The sequence below is a fragment of the Mesocricetus auratus genome, unplaced genomic scaffold (assembly GCF_017639785.1).
Source record: "Mesocricetus auratus isolate SY011 unplaced genomic scaffold, BCM_Maur_2.0 Super-Scaffold_100004, whole genome shotgun sequence".
Classification (NCBI taxonomy): Eukaryota; Metazoa; Chordata; class Mammalia; order Rodentia; family Cricetidae; genus Mesocricetus; species Mesocricetus auratus.
In genome coordinates, this window is record NW_024429189.1 from 99214018 (window position 1) to 99227203 (window position 13186).

Sequence of the window (13186 nt, forward strand, 5' to 3'; positions counted from 1 at the left end):
AGTCACAGAGGATGCTGGGAAAAAGGGTAGATGCCGCGCCCGCTGCTCAGCCTGTATCTAAGAATGTGGCGAGGGTGTCGGGATTGATGACACAGAGACCAGTCGGTTGCGTTAAGAAATCTTTATGCTCCCCAAGAAAGCTCAGGAGAACTTCCCAAGAAACGCTTCCCTCCAGAAAAGCTTCTGCCACACGTACACCCACAAACGCACACACATCCATCCCCCTTCCTCCTCCTGGCTGGTGGTTAAATCCCTGACACCAGAATCAGCAGTAGCAGGGGGCAGGAAGAGGTGGCTAGCCATTGGAAAGATTAAAGTCAGGGTGTTTCAGTGAGTGAGCCCTTATGGAGCCCTTATCAGGAACTTATAGCTCCAGGTAAACATTTCTTAGGGCACTGGATTGTTTTCAGTAAACATGTTTTCAGTAAACATTGTCTCACAGCTGCCTGTTCCCAGGCTGATGGAGGAGTGAGTTTCCGGCCAAGGTCTGTTGTTCCCACAGGTGGAGATGCCAGAAGGCATGGAGGAAGCAGGAAATCACATGGACAGTAAGTAGATGAGGTAAATGAGCCTTGGGGCAGCACATAGATGAATAGGAATGGTTTAGGCCAAACTTTCACAATTAATGGGAAGTCTCTGTGTCGTTATTGGGGAGCCAACAGTCTGATGAGAAAGTTCAACTACAGACATTCTTTATTTACTCCAGATAGAGAGGATAATGCCAGACCAAGGAAACTCTTACATCCAAGACCAGTGATTTTATGGGGGCTGTGTGACTTAGAGGAGTGTGGGTGACTTTACAGCACTGAAAAGCCCACCCTAGCGTAGGTGATGGCTCATGAGTGCTGTCAGTGGAGTCTTATACACAACCTGCAGGCATTACAGACAAGTTTCCTGTCCCCAACATGGGGAGAGTCCCTCATAACTCTTGTACGTTTCTTGTGGGTTCATGGACTTTCTGAGCCTTCACTCTTCCTCCAGTCATAAGGAAATGTTTCATTCCAGAGGAAACAGCCTCATAGTAGTGTGTGTTAGCTTCTGGTTTGTTTGCTTGTTTAGGTGGTGGAGATCTTACTAGGGCCTCGTGCACAATAGGCAGAAGCTCTGACACTGAACCACAGTTTTCAATCCTCGAATTTATTTTTTTAATCTAGCTTGATAGAATGTCAGTCTAACAGTCAGCAATTCTTAAATAGAGATGTGAGCAGATGATAGGTGTGATGAAAATATCCCAGGTCAGCAGTGAACTCATGAAATTTAAAGAGGTTGAAGCCAAACAAACTAGTGATGCTCCCTCAATACTAAATCTATGTGGGTCTGGACTCAATACCCAGCAAGGGTTGTATGTATGGAAGGTATAGTCCCAGAAATTAATTGTACTTTTCTTTCAGATGATAAAGGCTCAGAGAGGTTCAGTAGCTCATCGTACAATTTCCAGTAAGAGAGACAGAGTTCAGGCTGAAAGTCTTAAGTCCATGTCCAAGGCACTTGCTTCCTTCTCTCTTCAACATTGACATCTGAGGGTAGCTTTGGACCATGGATTAGATTATGTCTGCCCCTAGAATCATCGTATTAATGACATTTTTTCAGTGACAAAATCTTTGACAAGGACCAAATTAAGGGATGAAAGGTTTCTTTTGACTGGAAGTTCCCAAGAATACAGTCCAGAACAGTTGGGAAAACACGGCAGCAGGTGCAGGATACATCACAGCCAGGAAGCAGAGAGTGATGGATGCTAGCTCACTTTCTCCTCTGTGTTCAGTCTGTGAGTCCAGCCCATGGAATGGTACACTGTTAAGGGGGTTCTTCCCACGCCAGTTAGCCAGCATAGAAAGTTCCTCCCAGGTTTGCCCATAGGCTTGTTTCCTAGGCGATTCCAGAGTCTTGTTAAGTTGATAATCAGTTATTAGCCATCAGAAGCTGCAATAGACTTGCTACTTACTACGGCCTCACAACCTTGCGTGCCAGGAAATGGACTGTGGTTTCTGCCAGTATGGAGTATTTTCAGAGTATTTATCTCTTGACCAGCACTGTGTTAGTAATGTTTTTCACCTTCACAGTCCAACCTTCTGCTATTTATAAATAGTTAAGGTGCAGTTAAGTAAGTGACTTAGACACCAGGGGATGTGAATTCACTAGGAAATAAAACTTGAACTACCCTACATATGCATTTAGTTGAGAACTTCACAGTCTCTTTCTTAGTAGTTTAAGTAGTAGTTTAATTATGTCTTTACAGTATCAAATGGTTGAAACAGCAATAATATGCTTTCAGATTCAGTATACTTAACCCTTGAACTTTTTTTTTGTTTGTTTGTTTGTTTTCGAGACAGGGTTTCTCTGTGGCTTTGGAGGCTGTCCTGGAACTCACTCTGTAGACCAGGCTGGCCTCGAACTCACAGAGATCCGCCTGCCTCTGTCTCCCGAGTGCTGGAATTAAAGGCGTGCGCCACCAATGCCCGACAACCCTTGAACTTTTATAATGTTTTCTTTCTCCCTTCTTAAGGCTAATTTCCCAAATGAGAGTAATTAAGTAGGTCAAAGTTCAACATGACGTGAAGATAAGATAATTTCAAAGGATCCCACCCTGTTTTGAAAGAGCTATTTTGGTCTTTGAACTAAGTGATCATTTAACTGAAGTAGGTGGCTTAGTTGATGACAGATAACATACACACACACAAATTAAAAATCTTAAAAACATATAAGTATAAAACTGTGAAATAACTTATATAACCTTTATATAAACAATGGCCAAAGAACTGGGAATCAGGGCTAAAGGATGGTTCAGTGGTTAAGAGCACTTGTTGCTTTTGCAGAGGACCCTCGTTTGATTCCAAGAACCCACATGGTGTCTCACAACCATCTATTACTCTCACAGTGTAGCCCAGGCTGTCCTGGAACTCATAATCCTCCTGCTTCAACCTTCTAAATGTTGAAATTACAGGCATACATTGCCATACTTAATTACATTCTCTGTTTTGCTGATTTATGATTTGTTGTTGTTTTCCCTTTTCTGTTTGGAGGTAGTCATTCTCCTACTTCAGCATTTTGAGTGCTTGGACGTGCACTATACCCAACTTAATATTCTGCTTTGATATCTACTTCAATCAGTTTTCATTTCTGGTGCCCAGAAAGTGGTGGGAGAGGCTGGTCAGAAACAGACTACAAGGTAAACAACATTATCTAGACTTCCAGACTTTGCTCCAGGAAGCATCATAGGAAAAGCAAGCCTCATCATGGAAAAATGACACCAAAACCTGTGAGAGATAAAGTAGACACTTAAATTGTTTATCAAAGAACAAAGGTGATAATGGCAAAAGGCCCCAAGTTTTTGCGCCACTGGTAATAGGTGACACAGTCATGTTTGAGTGTAATTGTTGAGTCAGGTGTGGGTGGAGAAGAGCGATACCTGAGAAGGGACTACTCGCCCATTCCTGACCACAGAGGCATATCGACCTGGGTCACTGAACTGGGATCAGGATAGAAGTATGCAAAAGCTAGTCTTTGAGACAGCTTTTATTCTCTGGGAAATGGAGAAAGGGCACAAGACTTTAAAGGGATAAGTAGAAGAAAGTAGGTCTCCTGGGAGGAATAGTCAACTCCCATTTGACAAGTCAGAGGAGGCTCCTGGACGGAGAACTTTCTGAAGCTGACATCTGAAATATCACAAAAACAAGAAGGGAGAGAAGAATGTTCCTTAGGAATGAAGCTGTGATGAAAAAGTTAGGATGAGAAAGAACAAGCATGGAGTATTTAAAAGAAACATATAATTAGTGTGTAGGTAGAGGGCTGGAAGGGAGGATGGTGAGAAGTCTTTACATCTGCACATATCTTCACAGTATGTAGTATTGAATGGCCTAACCTCATGTACTTTTTGCTTTCTTTTCCTTTCTTTTTTTTTCCTTCCTTTCTTTTTTATTTTCCTTCCTCCCTCCTTCTCCCTCCCCTTCTTTCCTTTTGGAGACAGGGTCTCTATCCCTGGCTGGCCTGGGATGGATAATTAGATTCTGATAACCTTGAATTCATAGAGAACAGCTTCTGCCTCTTGAGTGATGGATTTTAAACACATGCATCACCACAACTGGCTCAAGTGCCATTTAAAATAAGATTTTAAAAATTACTTTTTAAAAGTTATGTGTATGGGTGTTTAGCCTACATGTATGTCTGTGCAACATGTGTGTGCCTTAGGAGACCAGACAAGTGAACTGGATCCCCTGGAACTGGACTTACAAAAGATTGTGAGCTGCCAAATGGGTGCTGGGAACTAAACACAGGTTCCATGGAGGACCAGCCAGAGCTCTTAACTATTGAATCATCTCTCTAGACCCTTGAGTACTATTTTTAAAAACATTTCTGTAAAGTGCAGGAGTCCTAATGTGTGAGGTCTCAACCAAAAGTAAGCATTTAAAGGAGGCGGTGAACATACAGGACTCCTTCAAGAATATGGTTGGGAGAAAATTGTTTAGTTAAACAGAATTGTTTTAGATTAGCTTTTTATAGTAGGGCCCAGTGGACAGGACCAAACTGGAGGGGAGTCTTTGTGCTAAGTGCCACTTAAATCAGCTGGGAGACAAACTTGCTTTCTCAACAGTTCGGGTAGACCAATCAGTAGAGAACTGGGTCTCCTTGTTTAAACCTGTAAAGACAGCATAGGAGAACGCAGGCTTTTCTTTATGTTTTCCTGTAAGCAGACCATAAAGCTCTTGGACTCTTGTATCGCTCCAGGCCGAGTTTGTTCTAACTGTGTCCATTTTGAGAGGGGGTGAACATATTAGAGATTAAATTTAGAACCTCACCTACCCAGGCCAAGCGTTCACACGCCCTGTGGCTAAAGCCATATCTCCAGCGCCTCGAACTTTCTCATCTTTTTGTTTGAATCTGAAATTCTAGCCCAAATATAATCCATGCAACAATGTTAAAATAGTGTCCTTCATGTTGTTTGAGAGGATTTTATTGGCCTTAGAGCTTATGATCGTCCCTCCTCACTCAATCTCTTCACCAGGACTGTGGTTCAGAGTGGACTTCACAGGCCAGGTTTCTTCTTTCTTATGTTCTTTTTAAGACATTTTTCATGCTGTTTTCCAGTTCCTTGGTACCCTCCACTTACAGCATCTAGAAATTGCATGCTGCCAAAGCCAGGCATATGCCCTCAGTTAAGATGGCCGCAGCGGCCTTGCTTTGCCCATTTCCGGCCTCAGCAAAGACTACTTCCTTTTAAACCTCGCTTTCCCACAACAAAGATGGAGTCGGCTCTTCCGGTTCCGGGCTCTTGTCGTGGGGTGAGTGACACGGAGTCTGGAGGAGGAATCTCTGCCGGTTTTCTACTCCATTGGGAAGGGAGCAGGGAAGCGAGGAGGGAAGGGAGAAGCCGGTCTAGCCCAGTACCTGCCCGGCCCCTCCGCCCCGAACCCCGCCCACTGCATCCTTCTTATCGGGTCTGGAATTTAGCAGTCGGGATCGGGACTAGTTCGAATTATTGTTGTTTTGTTGGTTTTGCTTTTTGAGACAGGGTCTCTCTCGACATAGCCCTGGCTGTCCTGAAACTCACTATGTAGACCAGGATGACCTGGGACTTACAGATCTTCCTGCCTCTGCTGGAATTAAAGGCATGAGTCTATTGTAAATTTAAACAGCCATATTAGTAACTTGATGTTTTCATAAAGTTCACAGGGTAAACTACAACCCGTTTTATACCTTAGCGGAATTGTGCAGTTATCATCACAACCTTGGATTGTTCATCACCCCAAAGATTCTGAGGAACACAGTCCTGAACCCGGTAGCATCGCCCCGCCCACCACCTGCCCCCACCCCAGCCCCAGACCACTGTACCATCTGTTTCTATAGTTGCCTAATTTGCATGCTACATAAACGAAATCAAACAGTATGTGACTACCTTCTTTGGCCAGGGATTTGTAAGGCTTGTTGTTGGGACTTCAGAGAATTGCACTCCTTTAATGTATGCATGTATGTATGTATGTTTGTATGTATATGTATATATATTCATAGTCATAGCTGAATTGAATCCTATTGCATATTTTTATTTTTCTGTTGATCAGGACCTTCCTGTTTTCCAAAGTACTCCACCAACTGCCCATCAGTTTCACTGTCTTTGTGCCAGCCCATGGTCTTCATTACTATAGAGATTTCTTTTGTTTGGCCTTTTGAGACAGTGTCTTGCTATACAGTCCAGGCTGACCCCGAATTCAAGGTCCTGCTGTCTGCCCCCAGACACTGACTGGGATCACAGGAGTGTGCTAACACATCTGGCTTGCACTAATTTCCCTTGTTCTTCAGGTTAATTTAGGCACTAGTAGCATCATTTTTAAAATTTTATCTTGTTTTATTTCATTTCAGGACAGGGTCTCACTATGTAGCTGTGGCTGGGCAGGAATTTGCTATTTAGGTCAGCAGGCTTCAAATTCACAGGGGTGGGGTTGCCTCTGCTGGGACTAAAGGTGTGTGCCACCACCTCTGCTGAATAGTACCATCTTAAGATGGCTTCTGATGCTTGAACTTGGAATGTCTTCTTTTTCTTTAGTACATATCTTAAGCTTATTTAATGCAGTCCTGTTGTATTTCTGTGCTTTTAGAAATGGAAATGGGTTCTAATTCCCCTTTGAGATTGTTGATTACATAAATACAAGTGATTGTATGGGTGTTGGTCTTGAATCTTGCAACCCTGTGTAAGTTGTTTACTTTCTAATTTATTTTGTGGATTCCTTATGGTTTTCTGTGTAAGAGCATGTCTTTGGGTTTTGTTTGATTTTTGCCCTGAGGATTGAACCCAGAGCCTGGTACTTGTTGGACAAGTGCTTTCCCACCAAGCTGCATTCTCTGCCCCTGTGTTCTGGTAATGGGGATAGCTGTATAGCTCTCTTTTCAACCCAGATACCTTTCCTTTCATTTTTCTTGGCTAATCGTGCTGTCTAAAACTTCTAGCACAATGTTGGCTAGAAATGACGAGTGTAGACATCCCTGTTTTGCACCTGATTTCAAGATGAAAGTGTTTAGCTGGTCTTACTGACCATCTTTACTATGGATTTTTCAAAACCACTCTTTATATGGTTGAAGAAGACATTTTGTATTCCTAGTGTGTTGAGTAACCAAGAAACAGTATTTGTCAAAAGTTCCCATGTGTCTGTTGTGGGTTTGTTCTTTATTCTATTAATAATGTGTGGGGAAATCCAGATGGATTGACAGAGGTTAAAATAACTCTGAGGGCTGAGGATGTAGCTCCGTTAGAATTAGCTGAATGCTCACTTATCATCAATAAAGTCTTGGATTTGCTCCCCAGTGTCACACAAGCCAGGCACACACCTGTAACCCCAATGTGTCAGACGTAGAAATAGGAGAGTCAGAAGTTCAAAGTTCAGTGTCATCTCTAGCCACACAAGAAGTTCAAAGTCAGCCTGAGATACATGAGACTCTGTCTAAAACAAACAAACCAAAAGAATGAATGATTTTTAATATAAAATGACTTTGAATTCCATTTAGTCCTGAAATATAGTCATTCTCTTCCATTTTTGGTGTGTGTGTGTGGTGGGGGACTGTAGGAGGGTGCCAAGGCCCTCCCAGTGTAAGTGAGCTGCACCTCCAGTCTTTGAAGTCATATCCTTGGTGCATGTTCAGTAGAGGACTAGGTGTGCTTGTGATAGATACAGGGTTTTGTTTTTTTTTCTTTCTTTCTTTTCTTTTTTTTTTTTTGGTGTTTTCGAGACAGGGTTTCTCTGTATTGTTTTGGAGGCTGTCCTGGAACTTGCTCTGTAGACCAGGCTGGCCTCAAACTCACAGAGATCCGCCTTCCTCTGCCTCCCGAGTGCTGGGATTAAAGGCGTGTGCCACCAATGCCCGGCCTTGGCTTTGGTTTTCTTGTGGTGTGAATGCGGATGTTGTTCTTGTGCTGTCTTTTCTCCCAGTCTTTCTTTTTTTTTCAGAGGAGAAACGATGTCAGTTCATTATGCAGGGCTAGGTGTCAAAGACAGATGTTTAATGGAAGAGGCAATTTCAGAATAATATGAGCAGTGTCACGAGAGCTCACCTTTGTCAAGGGATAGTAGATATGACCCCTACCCCAAGTGCTTCACCTACAATAACCCCGTGCAGCAATAATCCACTCATTACCCCCATTCCATTTAGATGCAGACATCATGGGAAGCACACAAAGCTGCCCAAAGAAACACATTAAAAGCTGCTCCCACTGAAGGAGCTCAGTCTGAAGGCTCATAGCTTCAAGTTGGAGCAGCCCCAGTGCTGGTCAGGCAAAGACAGCAAGTGAACGAACAAACCAGCACTGACACCTGGCAGACACCCAGTCACAGGCTGTGGACACTTGCTCAGGCAGAGGACCAGCCAAGGTATCAGCTGACTATTCCTAAAAGGAGTGGAAAGATAAAGTTCTGAAAAACAGAACATCCTGTCTCTCAGTCTCTCCATCAGCATCCTAACAGCTAAGCGAGCCTGTCACTGCAGCAGGGACCTCTGCATGGCAGTCCTGGTTTCTGCTGCGGTTATGTAACCCAGTGCAGGAGGCTTGTGGAAGGGAGTGAAGAGGTTACAGATGAGACTAGTATATTCTACCTGCCTTCAAAGAACATCACACTGAGTGTCATCAGTGAAAGGAATCCCTGATGTGATATTTTTGCTTTTTATTTCGAATCGCTTACATTAAATGCCCAAAATTCCAATCTGAGCACTGTGCCAAAACAAAGTAAATCCTGCTGAAGGCCAAACAAACCCTTTGCATTATAAAATAAGCATATGCACATCTGATTGTCACTACCAGATAAATAACCAGAGTGTAACCTGGGATGTGTCCTTGCTCCCAACTGGTCTCTGTATTTCAGACATATTTAATACTTTATTTTATAAAATCTGGGTCAAGCGCTTCTGTTAACTGAAGCTTGTTCACCACTATTGTATCCTAGATGGTTTCCCTTCTCATAAAGTACTTTGCAGGTGTTGTTGTTCAGCCCCATAGTCTCAGCACTTGGGAGGCTGAGGCAGGAGCATTGTTTGCAGATCATCCTGGACTACGTAGTGACTGCCAGGGCAGGCTGGGCTATAGTGTGAGATTTTGTCTAAGAAAGAAAGAAAAGAAACAACAACTAAAACCCCAGAAGCCCCCCAAAACCTAAAAACTAAAGCCCTTGATATTCCTGTTGCTGTCAAGTTCTTGTTCTACACAGTACCTCAGCAGTTCTCTGGTGATCAGACATCCCACGTCCTAACATTCAGCTCTGAAACATGTAACTTACAACATATATTTGTAGTATATGTTACTGTTGTTGCTACTGTTTGTTTGGTTTGAGACAGTCTTTCTGTTTAGCCCAGGCTGCCCTCCTATGTCAGCCTCCTGAGCTTTGGCATTACAGCTCCTGGCTGACATTAGGATTGATTTTCCTCAGTGAAAGTGTATCTTGTCTCACAGTTAAGGGAAGTTGGTGCCCAAACACTAGGCCAAAGGAGAAGAGAAGAAATACCTTGCCTTAGGGGAAGAGAGTGGCTGGTTTTCTGGACTCCTCAGGCTGTAATCTAGGGCAGCTCCTGCTGCGCAGAGCCTTCAGTGTGGAACTGTTTTGCTTTCCCTCGCAGGCCTATGGAGTCCCAGGCAGACACACCCAGCGGCGAGTCAGTGGAGAGCTGTACCTTGGACCTACCGACAGCACGTGACATCAGAGGTCATGAAGCATCCCAGGGAGCCAGCAGCAGGTCTCTGAGTTCTCTGGAATCCCATCCTTTCCCTTGTTCTTCCACGGCTGATACAGGTAATAAGCAGTTGAATCAAACTAACATAACAGAACACAACAAACGGCAGAGACACAGGCATACACTAGTTCTGCTTCTCCACCTAGGAGTAAGTTTTTGCCTTACTTAGAAAAACACCTTACCCAGCAATGCTGTGGAGAAGGACATCAAAGAAGCCCCCCAGAGAAGCCTCCCAGAATAACAGGGTGGTGTTTAGAAACTGGGGATGCGGAGGTGAATGCCCAGGCCCTTCCCTAAGGGAGCTCAGAGTCTGGTGTGATTCAAACTGTATCTAGACAATGAGGACCATCAAGGGTCCCTTCCTGGGCCCCTTTCTGATCTCTGTTCCCATGCGCTCGTAGGCAGGCAAGAGGAACACTCGGTTTGACAAGGAGGGTGGAATTGTGCTTTGTTCTTTTAAAGACTGCAGAAAGCTGCAGTGTGAACTCTGTGCTGAGAGAATGAGGATGACAGAGAACAGCAGTGAGGGCTACTGTATGCTTGCAGTGGCGCATGTGTGCACATGAGGACAACCGTCAGGAATCAGTTCTCTACTCCACTATGTGGGTCCCAGGAATTGAACTCAGGTCATCAGAGTTGAAACAGACAGCTTTACCTCCTGAGCCATTATATCAGCCCCTGGTCTCTGGGTTTAAATGCGAATCTTTCTCTAAGTTTTCCTGATTATATTGCAGAAGTTGATATTTTTAAGGCTAATGGTAATTATGGAGCTGGAAAAGCCCATCTCTTGCTCATTAATTATTACAATCTAGAGTCCACAAACCTGGATTCAAAGTTTAAATAAGCCAGTTGCTGGCCTGAACTTGCTAGGTAGACCAGCCTGACTTAGATTAACCTTGAAGTCACAGAGACCCGCCTGTCTCTGCCTTCTAAATATTGGGATTAAAGGTGTGTACCATCTCCCCTGGCTCCATGGAGTCTTGTGTAGTGAAGGCTAGGCTCGAGCTTGCTGTGGGAAGGAGGCTAGGCTTGAACTTCTGGTCCTTCTCACTCTGCCTCTGAGTGCTGGCATCATAGGCACATGCTACCATGTCCAGCCTCCTGTACTTCCCATGCAAAAGCCTGTTTTTTGTTGTTGTTGTTGTTGCTGTTTGTTTGTTTTATTTTTAGAGACAGGGTTTTGAAAGGGGTAATCTAAACTCAAAGGCTTCACTTCTAATAATTTAGAAATAGAGGGACCAGACCCTCACTCAGCCCCTGCTTTAGCAGCCATGACAGGCTACAGAAAAGACACGTAGGCCTCTGACACAAGGAAACTCCAGATCATCTGGCCTCCTGGAGTCTAGGGCCAAATTGAACACAAAGAAACTCCAGACTCCCTTCCCCCAGCCTCCTAGATACTTGGTTCCTGGGAACTGTTTGGCCACAAAAGAAACTCCAGGGGGAAGGGGGAGGGACCAAAACCTCCTCTGTAGTCTCCAGGATATAGTTCTGAAAACTATTGGTATCTATGTACAACAGGCCAGCTGCAAGTAACAAGACAATGCCATAGAACCCACAGAATGTTCCCTGTCAGCACTAGCCAATGCAAATAATTGGTACACAGGTATTTCATGCCAAAATATGACTTTGAAAAGTGTTCCTAATTGTACCCAAATGTCAACCAATCAGAAACCAACCCGTACCTACTGATGTAACCCTGCAACTTTTGCCTTTAAAACCTCACAGTAGATAGGGAACTTCACTCCCTCTGGAGGCTGCTGCGTCAGCTTGCTAGTCCTTGTCATGGTTGGATGAACAATCATTAAACCTTGCTTTTGCAGTTTGGTGGGTCTTCTTGGTGGTCTCTGGGGACTTTGTAACTTGGGTACAACAGGTTTCTCTGTGGCCTTGGAGGTTGTCTGGAACTTGTTCTTGTAGACCAGGTTGGTCTCCAATTCACAGAGATCTGCCTGCCTCTGCCTCCCGAGTGCTGGGATTAAAGGTGTGTGTCACCAATGCCTGGTTTTTTGTTTTTTTTTTGGTTTTTCGAGACAGGGTTTCTCTGTATTGTTTTGGAGGCTGTCCTGGAACTCACTTTGTAGACCAGGCTGACCTTGAAGTCACAGAGATCCGCCTGCCTCAGCCTCCTGAGTGCTGGGATTAAAGGCGTGCGCCACTAATGCCCAGCTTCTAGCCCAGATTCTTAACACCTCCAGTTCCTAAGCCAACCAGATGTTGGTTTGTGTGTTCTGTATGGTTGAGAAATTCCTCTTCTGAGGATTATTCCAACTGGACAGTCATTGGGGTAGCTCTGCAGTGGCCTATGACACCAGTACCTACTCAGGAATGCTTGACTCTGTTCAGGTGGCTCGTGCTTGGCTCCAAGTAGAGTCAGCATGAAGAGCTGGCAGGGTGTGGTGGGGGCTTGGGATGGAGGTTTTTGACAGTGAACTTAGTAGCTGGCTTTCTAGCTATTAAATTAGATAGGATCCGGGAGCTGACTATGAGTCTGGTCATGAGCTGAGGGCTCAGTGGTACAGCACTTGCCTGCCATGTTCAAAGCCCCAACCAGAACCAATTCCATCAAATTCACCCTTTGTCAGCATCTCTAGTTGGAATCCAGGCATGAGTTGGCAAAAGAGTATCAGTAATGGAGCGGGGCATCCTCCTGGCAGTGGTGTAGACCTGCAACAGGCAAGCCAGTGGGCATTCCCTGAAGCCCGGATATGAGATAGGCAGAGCGCAGGGGACTTACCTAAGGTGGGGTCACAGTTCTAACCACTGCACGAGTGGTAGACCACAGAAGACTGGCTTCAGGGTTTCTGCTCTGTTTTGTTTGCTTGTTCATTTGAGACAGGGTCTCAGTCATAGCACAGGCTAGCAGGGAATGTCACAGGAACATCTTGCAATGGGACTGGCTCCTCTGCCGCTTCATGTTTCACAACCCGCTGATCGGTCATGACCCCGGTTGATGGTGAAGCTTCTGCTTTCAGACCTAGATAGATGATTGGCACTGTGCATCTTTGAACAGGTATTTGAAAAGTAAAGCTAATAACTTTTAATTTTAGACAAAGCCTCCTTCTATAGAGTTCTCTGAAACCTACCATCAAAGCCATCTATGTGCAAAACACTGCTTTGTTTGTAGTCCCAGAAAATCTGTACTCTCCTTTGACATGAATTCATTTCATAAGAACTCTCCATTGGCCATACTGAAACACTGAGGTATTTTCAGTGATTTCAGAGGCTGGAAGCTGTGTTTCCCCTGGAGTTGTAGTTCTAGCTTCTGTCCACCCTTTCTCTGTTCCCACCAGATTCTGCTAAACATCAATGAGAAGCAAAGCTGCTGGGTGATGGAGGTTGTGATGGTCCACAAATAAAGTAAGACCAGATAGACATCCCTGATCCTGGACCACGGCTCTTCTATCTAATGGGTCTGCTGCTAAATCCTGAGCTTATAGATTACTAGTGGCGCACTGGGGTCCTCATTCTGGTGGAAGAGCAT

General features: G+C 44.4%; 1 protein-coding gene across 2 annotated transcripts in view; it reads left to right on the plus strand.

The window, feature by feature from the left end:
* The first annotated feature begins 5154 nt into the window (after window positions 1-5154).
* Shld1 (shieldin complex subunit 1) overlaps window positions 5155-13186 on the plus strand; it is a 63212-nt gene continuing 55180 nt past the window's right edge. Inside the window, exons 1-2 of one of the 2 annotated variants that reach the window (XM_005068667.4) lie at window positions 5155-5276; window positions 9589-9761. In XM_005068667.4, coding sequence (XP_005068724.1) covers window positions 9593-9761 — 169 coding nt within the window. In that variant the 5' untranslated portion in view covers window positions 5155-5276; window positions 9589-9592. Of the gene's footprint in view, window positions 5277-8048; window positions 8352-9588; window positions 9762-13186 lie in introns of those variants that run through there. The other variant, XM_040746348.1, reaches the window with a different exon arrangement.